Source organism: Pseudophryne corroboree, chromosome 11, assembly GCF_028390025.1.
Source record: "Pseudophryne corroboree isolate aPseCor3 chromosome 11, aPseCor3.hap2, whole genome shotgun sequence".
Classification (NCBI taxonomy): Eukaryota; Metazoa; Chordata; class Amphibia; order Anura; family Myobatrachidae; genus Pseudophryne; species Pseudophryne corroboree.
In genome coordinates this window covers 41,640,701-41,654,186 of record NC_086454.1, presented here as the reverse complement: position 1 = coordinate 41,654,186, position 13,486 = coordinate 41,640,701, and the positions used below count along the sequence as shown (strand labels likewise).

At 48.4% G+C, this 13,486-nt stretch overlaps 1 protein-coding gene across 3 annotated transcripts in view; it reads left to right on the top strand.

The window, feature by feature from the left end:
• SCUBE2 (signal peptide, CUB domain and EGF like domain containing 2) overlaps window positions 1–13,277 on the top strand; it is a 139,048-nt gene extending 125,771 nt beyond the window's left edge. For all 3 annotated transcript variants that reach the window (XM_063944069.1, XM_063944068.1, XM_063944067.1), the window contains 3 exons: window positions 801–953; window positions 10,987–11,066; window positions 11,662–13,277. In XM_063944069.1, coding sequence (XP_063800139.1) covers window positions 801–953; window positions 10,987–11,066; window positions 11,662–11,814 — 386 coding nt within the window. In that variant the 3' untranslated portion in view covers window positions 11,815–13,277. The remainder of the gene's footprint in view (window positions 1–800; window positions 954–10,986; window positions 11,067–11,661) is intronic.
• Window positions 13,278–13,486: the final 209 nt, after the last annotated feature.

Sequence of the window (13,486 nt, the reverse complement as noted above, 5' to 3'; positions counted from 1 at the left end):
CACCTTCTCCTCTCACCTGGCACCCTGTCCCCAGACACCTTCTCCTCTCACCTGGAACCCTGTCCCCAGACACCGTCTCCTCTCACCTGGAACCCTGTCCCCAGACTCCTTCTCCTCTGACCTGGCATCCTTTCTCCTGACAGCTTCTCCTCTCACCTTGCACTCTATCCCAAAACACTGTCTCCTCTCACCTGGAACTCTATACCCAGACACCTTCTCCTCTCACCTGGAACCCTGTTCCCAGACACCTTCTCCTCTCACCTGGAACCCTGTCCCCTTACACCGTCTCTTCTCACCTGGCATCCTTTCACCTGACAACTTCTCCTCTCAACTAGCTTCCTGTCCCCAGACACCTTCTTCTCACCTGGCATCCTTTCCCCTGACAGCTTCTCCTCTCACCTTGCACCCTATCCCCAGACACCTTCTCCTCTCACCTGGAACCCTATCCCCAGACACCTTCTCCTCTCACCTGGAACCCTATCCCCAGACACCTTCTCCTCTCACCTGGAACCCTGTCCTCAGACACCTTCTCCTCTCACCTGAAACCCTGTTCCCTGACACCTTCTCCTCTCACCTGGAACCCTGTCCCCAGACACCTTCTGCTCTCACCGGGCACCCTGTCCCTAGACACCTTCTCCTCTCACCTGGCCCCCAGTATAAAATAATTAGACCCCACTGTCCTGACTATATAAAGTGAATGTGGATGGCTTTGGAATATTATCAGCTGAACAATTACTTAATAAAAGATTGACTATCAATACGCTCAGAAAGTAAAATCTTTCATCTTCTTTCTTCTTAAGCTTCGGCCAATTCTGTGACAACTTATGAGACATGTCAGACCTATGAGCGCCCTATCGCCTTCACATCACGCTCTAAAAAGCTCTGGATACAGTTCCGATCTAACGAAGGGAACAGCGCCAAAGGTTTCCAAGTACCTTACGTCACATACGACGGTAAGAAGGTGACCACTACTAATTACCCCCTTTCCTTTTTCCTCACCACAAATATTATTTGATTGAACGGAATTTACCTCCCAGCAATAAGACGACAATGTAGCTGCTTTTATTTAATATATTACAAGAAATATGTGCTTGGAAATGTGCCTCAGTTACCACCAGTGTGTGATGTCCCAAAGTATGAAGAAAAATCTTTTGAAGTCTATGTATTGGGTTGCTCCTTCCTGGATCTATGGGGTATCTTTCCCTGCCTCTCTGGTGTGTGTTACTAGTTCTGCCCACAATACCTGGCAATGCTGTGGATGTCTTATTCCATGTTTACATTCTAAATTAACCACTGGGTGGTGCTGTAATATTGCTACCTACAGATAATACGTCATCTTAGTCCAGTAGGATCAGTAAAATGGGGACTCCATACCTGGGGCATAGCCAGAACGTTGTGGGCCACATAGCAACAATTTGAAGGGGCCCCCGTCCCAGTGCTTCTAGAGAGACTTCTCTGCAGCAGTTGTTAATTGTATGCCCTATAATAGTGCCCTAGATCATTTTCTGAACCATGGTAGAGCCTTATTTAATGTTATTCCCCATAGTAGTGCCCTAGTTTCTTTTATGAATCACAGTACTGCTTAAGTTTACCCTATGTCACATTTCCGAGGTGTCAGTACACATCATGCCGCACAGTACCCCCAATTCACATTATGATATATAGCGATCCCCGTTCATATTGTACCTCATTACATTGTCCCGGTTCATATTATATAACATTAAATGCCCTCCAGTTCATTTTATATCACAATGCAATGAGCAGGTCCAAAGGCATACCTAGATATATGGCCGGCCCCAAGGAAACAGTTTGAAAGGACCCCTACGTACCACCCATTGGCAAAAAAATTATATAACACATGTAACTGTGACAGGGAAGGTGGCCTTTCTCAGCTCTGGGCCCCATAGCAGCTGCACTGCCTGCACCTATGGTAGCTAAGCCCTTGTATATAACACATGTAACTGTGAAAGGGAAGGAGGCCCCTCTCAGCTCTGGGCCCCATAGCAGCTGCACTCCCTGCACCTATGGTGGCTACACCCTGTATATAACACATGTAACTGTGACAGGGAAGGCGGGCCCCTCTCAGCTCTGGGCCCCATAGCAGCTGCACTCCCTGCACCTATGGTAGCTACAACCTGTATATAACACATGTAACTGTGACAGGGTAGGTGGCCCCTCTCAGCTCTGGACCCCATAGCAGCTGCACTGCATGCACCTATGATAGCTACACCCTGTATATAACACATGTAACTTTGACAGGGAAGGTGGCCCCTCTCAGCTCTGGGCCCCATAGCAGCTGCACTGCCTGCACCTATGGTGGCTACACCCTTGTATATAACACATGTAACTGTGACAGGGAAGACGGGACCCTCTCAGCTCTGGACCCCATAGCAGCTGCACTCCCTGCACCTATGGTAGCTACAACCTGTATATAACACATGTAACTGTGACAGGGTAGGTGGCCCCTCTCAGCTCTGGGCCCCATAGCAGCTGCACTGCCTGCACCTATGATAGCTACACCCTGTATGTAACACATGTAACTGTGACAGGGTAGGTGGCCCCTCTCAGCTCTGGGCCCCATAGCAGCTGCAACGCCTGCACCTATGATTGCTACACCCTGTATATAACACATGTAACTTTGACAGGGAAGGTGGCCCCTCTCAGCTCTGGGCCCCATAGCAGCTGCACTGCCTGCACCTATGGTAGCTACACCCTATATATAACACATGTAACTGTGACAGGGAAGGTGGTCCCTCTCAGCTCTGGGCCCCATAGCAGCTGCACCCCCTGCACCCATGGTATCTACACCCTTGTATATAACACAGGTAACTGTGACAGGGAAGGTGGCCTCTCTCAGCTCTGGGCACCATAGCAGCTGCACTTCCTGCACCCATGGTAGCTACAGCTTTGTATATAACACAGGTAACTGTGACAGGGAAGGTGGTCCCTCTCAGCTCTAGGCCCCATAGCAGCTGCACTCCCTACATCTATGATAGCTACATCCTGTATATAACACATGTAACTGTGACAGGGAAGGTGGCCCCTCTAAGCTCTGGGCCCCATAGCAGCTGCACCTATGGTAGCTACACCCTTGTATATAACACATGTAACTGTGACAGGGAAGGTGGCCCCTCTCAGCTCTGGGCCCCATAGCAGCTGCACCCCCTGCACTTATGGTAGCTACACCCTGTATATAGCACATGTAACTGTGACAGGGAAGGTGGCCCCTCTCTGCTCTGGGCCCCATAGCAGCTGCAGTCTCTGCACCTATGGTAGCTACACCCTGTATATAACACATGTAACTGTGACAGGGTAGGTGGCCCCTCTCAGCTCTGGGCCCCATAGCAGCTACACTCCCTGCACCTATGGTAGCTACGCCCTGCATATAACACATGTAACTTTGACAGGGAAGGTGGCCTCTCTCAGCTCTGGGCCCCATAGCAGCTGCACTGCCTGCACCTATGGTAGCTACACCCTATATTTCTCTAACGTCCTAGTGGATGCTGGGACTCCGTCAGGACCATGGGGAATAGCGGGCTCCGCAGGAGACAGGGCACATCTAAATAAAGCTTTTAGGATCACATGGTGCGTACTGGCTCCTCCCCCTATGACCCTCCTCCAAGCCTCAGTTAGGTTTTTGTGCCCGTCCGAGAAGGGTGCAATCTAGGTGGCTCTCCTAAAGAGCTGCTTAGAAAAAGTTTTTTTTTAGGTTTAAATCTCAGTGAATCCTGCTGGCAACAGGATCACTGCATCGAGGGACTTAGGGGAGAGATTTCCAACTCACCTGCGTGCAGGATGGATTGGAGTCTTAGGCTACTGGACACTTAGCTCCAGAGGGAGTCGGAACACAGGTCCTCCTGGGGTTCGTCCCGGAGCCGCGCCGCCGATCCCCCTTACAGACGCTGAAGACGGAGGTCCGGAAAGCAGGCGGCAGAAGACTCCTCAGTCTTCATGAAGGTAGCGCACAGCACTGCAGCTGTGCGCCATTGTTGCTACACGTCTCACTGATTCAGTCACGGAGGGTGCAGGGCGCTGCTGGGGGCGCCCTGGGCAGCAATATTAAATACCTTTAGTGGCAAAATAAATACATCACATATAGCCATTAAGGCTATATGTATGTATTTAACCCAGGCCAGTTTTCTTAAAACCCGGGAGAAAAGCCCGCCGAAAAAGGGGCGGAGCTTATTCTCCTCAGCACTCAGCGCCATTTTCCTGCTCAGCTCCGCTGGTGAGGAAGGCTCCCAGGACTCTCCCCTGCACTGCACTACAGAAACAGGGTAACAAAGAGAAGGGGGGCATAATTTGGCGATATTGATATAATAAAAGCGCTTATATCAAAAACAACACCTTCTAGGGTTGTTTATATACATTTATAGCGTTTTTGGTGTGTGCTGGCAAACTCTCCCTCTGTCTCCCCAAAGGGCTAAGAGGGTCCTGTCTTCGATTAGAGCATTCCCTGTGTGGCTGCTGTGTGTCGGTACGTGTGTGTCGACATGTATGAGGACGATGTTGGTGTGGAGGCAGAGCAATTGCCGGTAATGGTGATGTCACCCCCTAGGGAGTCGACACCGGAATGGATGGCTTTAGTTATGGAATTACGTGATAATGTTAGCACATTACAAAAGTCAGTTGACGAAATGAGACGGCCGGAAAACCAGTTAGTACCGGCTCAGGCGTCTCAGACACCGTCAGGGGCTGTAAAACGTCCCTTACCTCAGTCAGTCGACACGGGTACCGACACAGATGAATCTAGTGTCGACGGTGAAGAAACAAACGTATTTTCCAATAGGGCCACACGTTATATGATCACGGCAATGAAGGAGGCTTTGCAGATCTCTGATACTGCTGGTACCTCAAAAAGGGGTATTATGTGGGGGGTGAAAAAACTACCTGTAGCTTTTCCAGAATCAGAGGAATTGAATGACGTGTGTGACGAAGCGTGGGTTAACCCAGATAGAAAACTGCTAATTTCCAAGAAGTTATTGGCATTATACCCTTTCCCACCAGAGGTTAGGGCGCGCTGGGAAACACCCCCTAGGGTGGATAAGGCGCTCACACGTTTATCAAAGCAAGTGGCGTTGCCGTCTCCTGATACGGGCGCCCTCAAGGATCCAGCAGATAGGAGGCTGGAAACTACACTGAAGAGTATATACACACATACTGGTGTTATACTGCGACCGGCAATAGCCTCAGCCTGGATGTGCAGTGCTGGGGTAGTGTGGTTGGATTCTCTGACTGAAAATATTGATACCCTGGATAGGGACAGTATTTTATTGACTCTAGAGCAATTAAAGGATGCTTTTCTTTATATGCGAGATGCTCAGAGGGATATTTGTACTCTAGCATCAAGAGTAAGCGCGATGTCCATATCTGCCAGAAGAAGTTTATGGACGCGACAGTGGTCAGGTGATGCGGATTCCAAAAGGCATATGGAAGTATTGCCATATAAAGGAGAGGAATTATTTGGGGTCGGTCTTTCGGACCTGGTGGCCACGGCAACTGCCGGCAAATCCACTTTTTTACCTCAGACCCCCTCCCAACAGAAAAAGACACCGTCTTTTCAGCCGCAGTCCTTTCGCTCCTATAAAAACAAGCGACCAAAAGGACAGTCTTATCTGCCGCGAGGCAGAGGAAAGGGTAAGAGAGGGCAGCAAGCAGCCCCTGCCCAGGACCAGAAGCCCGCCCCGGGTTCTACAAAGCCATCAGAATGACGCTGGGGCTTTACAAGCGGACTCAGGAGCGGTGGGGGGTCGACTCAAGATTTTCAGCAATCAGTGGGCTCGCTCACAAGTGGACCCGTGGATCCTGCAGATAATATCTCAGGGTTACATGTTGGAGTTCGAAAGGTCTCCCCCTCGCCGGTTCCTAAAGTCTGCTTTACCAACGTCTCCCTCAGAAAGGACGTCGGTTTTGGAAGCCATTCACAAGCTGTATTCTCAGCAGGTGATAGTCAAGGTACCCCTCCTACAACAGGGAAAGGGGTATTATTCCACACTATTTGTGGTACCGAAGCCGGACGGTTCGGTAAGACCTATTCTAAACCTGAAATCCTTGAACCTGTACATACAGAAATTCAAGTTCAAGATGGAGTCACTCAGAGCAGTGATAGCGAATCTGGAAGAAGGGGACTTCATGGTGTCCCTGGACATAAAAGATGCTTATCTGCATGTCCCAATTTACCCCTCACACCAAGGGTATCTCAGGTTCGTGATACAAGACTGTCATTATCAGTTTCAAACGCTGCCGTTTGGTTTGTCCACGGCCCCTCGGGTCTTTACCAAGGTAATGACCGAAATGATGGTTCTTCTACGAAGAAAAGGCGTATTAATTATCCCTTACTTGGACGATCTCCTGATAAGGGCAAAGTCCAGAGAACAGCTGGAAGTCGGTGTAGCACTAACCCAGGTAGTGCTTCAGCAACACGGGTGGATTCTGAATCTTCCAAAATCTCAATTGACCCCGACAACTCGTCTGCTGTTCCTGGGAATGATTCTGGACACGGTTCAGAAAAAGGTGTTTCTCCCGGAGGAGAAAGCAAGGGAGTTATCCGAACTTGTCAGGAACCTCCTAAAACCAGGAACTGTGTCAGTACATCAATGCACAAGAGTCCTGGGAAAGATGGTGGCTTCTTACGAAGCGATTCCATTCGGCAGATTCCATGCACGGACATTTCAGTGGGATCTGCTGGACAAATGGTCCGGATCGCATCTGCACATGCATCAGCGGATAACACTGTCACCAAGAACAAGGTTGTCTCTCCTGTGGTGGTTGCAGAGTGCCCATCTGTTAGAGGGCCGCAGATTCGGCATACAGGACTGGGTCCTGGTGACTACGGATGCCAGCCTACGAGGCTGGGGAGCAGTCACACAGGGAAGAAACTTCCAGGGCGTGTGGTCAAACCTGGAGACGTCCCTTCACATAAATATACTGGAGCTAAGAGCGATCTACAATGCTCTAAGCCTGGCAAAATCGCTGCTTCAGGGTCAGCCGGTGTTGATCCAGTCGGACAACATCACGGCAGTCGCCCACGTAAACCGACAAGGCGGCACGAGAAGCAGAAGAGCAATGACAGAAGCTGCAAGGATTCTGCGCTGGGCGGAGAATCATGTCATAGCACTGTCAGCAGTGTTCATTCCGGGAGTGGACAACTGGGAAGCAGACTTCCTCAGCAGACACGACCTTCACCCGGGAGAGTGGGGACTTCATCCAGAAGTCTTCCACATGATTGTGAACCGTTGGGAAAAACCAAAGGTGGACATGATGGCGTCTCGCCTCAACAAAAAATTGGACAGATATTGCGCCAGGTCAAGAGACCCTCAGGCAATAGCTGTGGACGCTCTGGTAACACCGTGGGTGTACCAGTCAGTGTATGTGTTCCCTCCTCTGCCTCTCATACCAAAGGTACTGAGAATTATACGGAAAAGAGGAGTAAGAACAATACTGGTGGCTCCGGACTGGCCAAGAAGAACTTGGTATCCGGAACTTCAAGAGATGCTCACGGAGGATCCGTGGCCTCTACCTCTAAGAAGGGATCTGCTTCAGCAGGGACCTTGTATGTTCCAAGACTTACCGCGTCTGCGTTTGACGGCATGGCGGTTGAACGCCGGATTCTAAAAGAAAAGGGCATTCCAGAGGAAGTTATTCCTACCTTGATTAAGGCTAGAAAGGAAGTGACTGTACAACATTATCACCGCATTTGGCGGAAATATGTTGCGTGGTGTGAGGCCAAGAAGGCTCCAACGGAAGAATTTCAATTGGGTCGATTCTTACATTTCCTGCAAGCAGGATTGTCTATGGGCCTAAAATTGGGGTCCATTAAAGTTCAAATTTCGGCCTTATCAATCTTCTTCCAGAAGGAATTGGCATCAGTGCCTGAAGTACAAACTTTTGTCAAAGGTGTACTACATATACAACCCCCAATAGTGCCTCCAGTGGCACCGTGGGATTTGAACGTAGTTTTGAATTTTCTCAAATCTCATTGGTTTGAGCCTCTAAAATCGGTAGATTTAAAATACCTTACATGGAAGGTAACCATGCTATTGGCCCTGGCTTCAGCCAGGAGAGTTTCAGAGTTGGCGGCTTTATCATACAAAAGCCCATATCTGATTTTCCATTCGGACAGGGCAGAACTGCGGACACGTCCTCATTTTCTCCCTAAGGTGGTTTCGGCTTTTCACTTGAACCAGCCTATTGTGGTGCCTGCGGCTACTAGCGACTTGGAGGACTCCAAGTTACTGGACGTTGTCAGAGCATTAAAAATATATATTTCAAGGACAGCTGGAGTCAGAAAATCTGACTCGTTGTTTATATTGTATGCACCCAACAAGATGGGTGCTCCTGCGTCTAAACAGACGATTGCACGTTGGATCTGTAGCACAATCCAACTTGCACATTCTGTGGCAGGCCTGCCACAGCCTAAATCTGTAAAGGCCCACTCCACAAGGAAAGTGGGCTCATCTTGGGCGGCTGCCCGAGGGGTCTCGGCATTACAACTTTGCCGAGCAGCTACGTGGTCAGGGGAGAACACGTTTGTAAAATTTTACAAATTTGATGCTCTGGCTAAGGAGGACCTGGAGTTCTCTCATTCGGTGCTGCAGAGTCATCCGCACTCTCCCGCCCGTTTGGGAGCTTTGGTATAATCCCCATGGTCCTGACGGAGTCCCAGCATCCACTAGGACGTTAGAGAAAATAAGAATTTACTTACCGATAATTCTATTTCTCATAGTCCGTAGTGGATGCTGGGCGCCCATCCCAAGTGCGGATTGTCTGCAATACTTGTACATAGTTATTGTTACAAAGATCGGGTTATTACTATTGTTGTGAGCCATCTTTTCAGAGGCTACTTCGTTTTTTGTTATCATACTGTTAACTGGGTTCAGATCACAAGTTGTACGGTGTGATTGGTGTGGCTGGTATGAGTCTTACCCGGGATTCAAGATCCTTCCTTATTGTGTACGCTCGTCCGGGCACAGTACCTAACTGAGGCTTGGAGGAGGGTCATAGGGGGAGGAGCCAGTACGCACCATGTGATCCTAAAAGCTTTATTTAGATGTGCCCTGTCTCCTGCGGAGCCCGCTATTCCCCATGGTCCTGACGGAGTCCCAGCATCCACTACGGACTATGAGAAATAGAATTATCGGTAAGTAAATTCTTATTATAACACATGTAACTGTGACAGGGAAGGTGGCCCCTCTCAGCTCTGGGCCCCATAGCAGCTGCACCCCCTGCACCCATGGTATCTACACCCTTGTATATAACACAGGTAACTGTGACAGGGAAGGTGGCCTCTCTCAGCTCTGGGCACCATAGCAGCTGCACTCCCTGCACCCATGGTAGCTACAGCTTTGTATATAACACAGGTAACTGTGACAGGGAAGGTGGCCCCTCTCAGCTCTAGGCCCCATAGCAGCTGCACTCCCTACATCTATGATAGCTACATCCTGTATATAACACATGTAACTGTGACAGGGAAGGTGGCCCCTCTAAGCTCTGGGCCCCATAGCAGCTGCACCTATGGTAGCTACACCCTTGTATATAACACATGTAACTGTGACAGGGAAGGTGGCCCCTCTCAGCTCTGGGCCCCATAGCAGCTGCACCCCCTGCACTTATGGTAGCTACACCCTGTATATAGCACATGTAACTGTGACAGGGAAGGTGGCCCCTCTCAGCTCTGGGCCCCATAGCAGCAGCAGTCTCTGCACCTATGGTAGCTACACCCTGTATATAACACATGTAACTGTGACAGGGTAGGTGGCCCCTCTCAGCTCTGGGCCCCATAGCAGCTACACTCCCTGCACCTATGGTAGCTACGCCCTGTATATAACACATGTAACTGTGATAGGGAAGGTGGCCCCTCTCAGCTCTGGGCCCCATAGCAGCTGCACTCCCTGCACCTATGGTATCTATACCCTGTATATAACACATGTAACTGTGACAGGGAAGGTGACCCCTCTCAGCTCTAGGCCCCATAGCAGCTGCACTCCCTGCACCTATGGTAGCTACACCCTTGTATATAACACATGTAACTGTGACAGGGAAGGGGGCCCCTCTCAGCTCTGGGCCCCATAGCAGCTGCACTCCCTGCACCTATGGTAGCTACACCCTTGCTCCATACTCATTCTTCATATCTCTGCCATCTGCTAGTGTGCCTTAGTGACTATCTGTAGAATACAACATGAGGATTTATAAGGAACATTTTCTGTTAGATGTAGAATGAGCTGACGTTAGCAGGGGGCCTTTAAGTAAAACTATTGTTCATAAACCTGAAAATGTAGCGAGCGCCTGATGTTTTAGCACTTTAATGAGTCAGTGAATTGTCTGGAACAAGCTCTGCAAATACATTCAGCGAAGAAAAGAGCTTTGTGAGTCCTCCTTGAAAAGTGAATTAGACTCAGGTGTGACTGCATTGTTCTATAGAAATGCTGCCGCTACAAAGGGGAAGAAAATCAATAGACTCCGTCATGTGTTCTGAGCTGGAAAGTGAAGTAGACACTGATGTATAGGGACACACATAACGGGGTCTGCTGCTATGGGCAGGAGTAGTGCTAGGTGGGAGAGACACCCCACCACCCCTCACCCCGGCGTCCCCTCTGCTCACTACCTATTGGTCCTTTCCCCGTGTTGCAGCAAGACGGTAGTACTGCCTGCATATATACACCGAATAGAGTCCCCAGTCCTTACTGGCAGTCCCCATGTACGTCTATTCTAACATGAGTAGTGGTACTGGGTGGGGTGAGGACTTATGCTGGGATAGCCTGGATAAGCCTTAATGCCATTTAACGTCAGTGTTGATGGTGATAAAGAAGTCCTTCCTCCATCTTCCTCCTGCGGCGAGACTCCAACACTGCATGTTCCATACCGGTGGTCCGTCCTCAGGAGAAGCCTCATACTCTGCTTATATAATAGACAATAATCTCCTGAGCAGGAAACGTACTGACCCTGTACTCCGAACTAACTGTACTGCTTACTCTATGTGCCCTGCAGAAGATTACCAGGAACTAATCGAGGATATCGTCAGAGATGGGAGATTGTACGCATCGGAAAATCACCAGGAAATTCTAAAGGTATTCTCATTATCCATTATCCTTATGTTCTATATGTTTTCCCAAACACAGACAGAAAATACATCATTTCATATCTGTTATGCAGGGGGGCCTTAGGCTGTAATTGACGCGTTTCTCTTTTTTCAATAGAGTTTTGCATATGGTCAGAGTTTAATTTGTGGAAGACCAATAGTAAAGGGGCTATGGGTCCCGCAGAAGGCATAGTATCTACACCTGGTATACAAATATATGACTTATAGATAAGTAGTCGTAGCAGTTAGCGCCACTTGATATTGTTAGAGCCAGTTTAGAAACTCCTGGTCAGTATTGAAATCCCAATATATGACTTGTATCATCCAGAACCTTTTGTGCCTTTATTAACTCAACATCTACATTTCTGAGGGAAATATTGTGCCGGATGTAATGAAGTCCAGGTTGGCCGGAGGTGCCTTGCAAATGATTGCCGCTTTAAAGAATCATCCGAGTTTGGCTGAGAACCCGCCCCTCCGGCCAACTCTGACTTCATTACATCCAGCCCATTGCATCTGTTCCGTATCTAGCTCACCCCAGCACTGCTGATAACCACACGTTGTTATTATCCTTTATCTGTTTCCAGGACAAGAAGCTGATAAAGGCCCTGTTTGACGTACTTGCGCATCCACAAAACTATTTCAAGTACACCGCGCAGGAGTCCAGAGAAATGTTCCCCAAGTCCTTCCTCAGACTTCTGCGCGCCAAGGTGTCCAGGTTCCTGCGACCTTACAAATAAAGGTCCCATCTCTATCGTATGCAGGAGACATTATAACATGGTCTGACCTGACAGCGCCCGTACCTTTACCCTCATGCCGCGTACTTCCACCCCGTCTCCGCTGAAAAAGCCGAGCGCCAGTCACAAAACCGGATTACTGTCTTACAGTGAAGATTTGAAGGGAAATTTTATTTTTTTACAAAAATATTTCAGTCATTACGAACCAAAATCTTCATCAGCCTAGCTTCAAAATGTAATTACAATTACTGTACTCAAAGTGCAATTGTTCTACATTTTATATAGATATATATATATATATAAAAATTTAGATTGGCCAGGTCGTGGTCACATGATCACTAAATGCGAGTGACTGGAGAGATACTGTGCATGGACTTTACCACATGACTAACATCTGAAATGAGAAGTTTTGTGCCTCCGAGCCTCCACTGGCGACTTCAGAGATCTCATACTTGTTAACAGTCTTCTAAAGCACTAAGAGACGGAGTAATATTCCTGACAGGATTCTATCCATCCACACAAACAGTATTACCAAAACTCTTATTTATTACATAATTCATTCATGTGGACGACCCTTCACCTCCCATATTCTGGTCAGGTACCGGCACACGCTAAGGCAAACTCTCGTCCACTGGGGACACTTCCGCCATTACTATAAAAACCTGAGACAACTCCTCTTGCCGTACGTTCGGATTATTGTTTGCGGTAAAAGAAAAATACGTTAGTTGTGATGAGTCCTTCCTCGAGTGGTCGGATCCTAGCGTCAAGATGAGAATGTAAGGTGGAGGACGAAACAACTGCTGTTCTATACATAACCCATATTCAAACATTACGCAGGAGTCTTTAGGAAATGGGATGACAAATTCCATGCAAGTGAATGGGCATAATATTCTGTGTTGAGTATTGTTAAGACGATGAGAGCTCCCATGGGCTTACTGGCAGCCTACTGACGCTGGTTACCAAAAGAGAAACAAGTAAATCCTTGTGCTCCTCAGAACCACTTGGTCACTCGCAATAATAATGTGCCGGCAGTAAGAAGGTCTCTTCGCCAGCACATATGGACCACGGGGTCTGCCATATTGGCCAGGATGGCTTTCAGGGCACAGAACCTTCTGTACAGCAAAACTTAGAACCAATCTGTGCTTTATTCCCTATGGTCGGTGGAGACCATTCCTACTACACAGTGCTGGAAAGGTTTGGGAGTGTGGACAAAGATTTAACAGGGAACTTAAAACAATTTGACAGTGAAACGGCAGATGGAGCCGCCGTGAAGACGAGAATACGTAACTGTGCTGTAAATGTTGTACAGATTTTTTATGCACTACAAAAAAATAAACCATCTATACTCTTTACAAGAGTACGGACAGCCGTAGGATTATAGTATTAGTTTTCTTCAACATTTATGGGGAAATTAAGAGAATATTTTTTTCGTTTTGTGGACTATTAAAAGCGCTTATTCACAAGAATAGAGATTGACGTGCTTGTGTGTATTACTGGAATTTAATATGCAGGGAAGAGATGACGACGTCTAGTTATTATCCTAGAAGGAAATTTACACCCAATGGCTGCGCAGTCATATCCCGGGAGTGACATCATGTAATAGCAAGGTGATAACTAAAGGGCCCTACACACTGGCCGACCCGCCGCCGAGCTGCCCGATGGCGGATACGGCCAA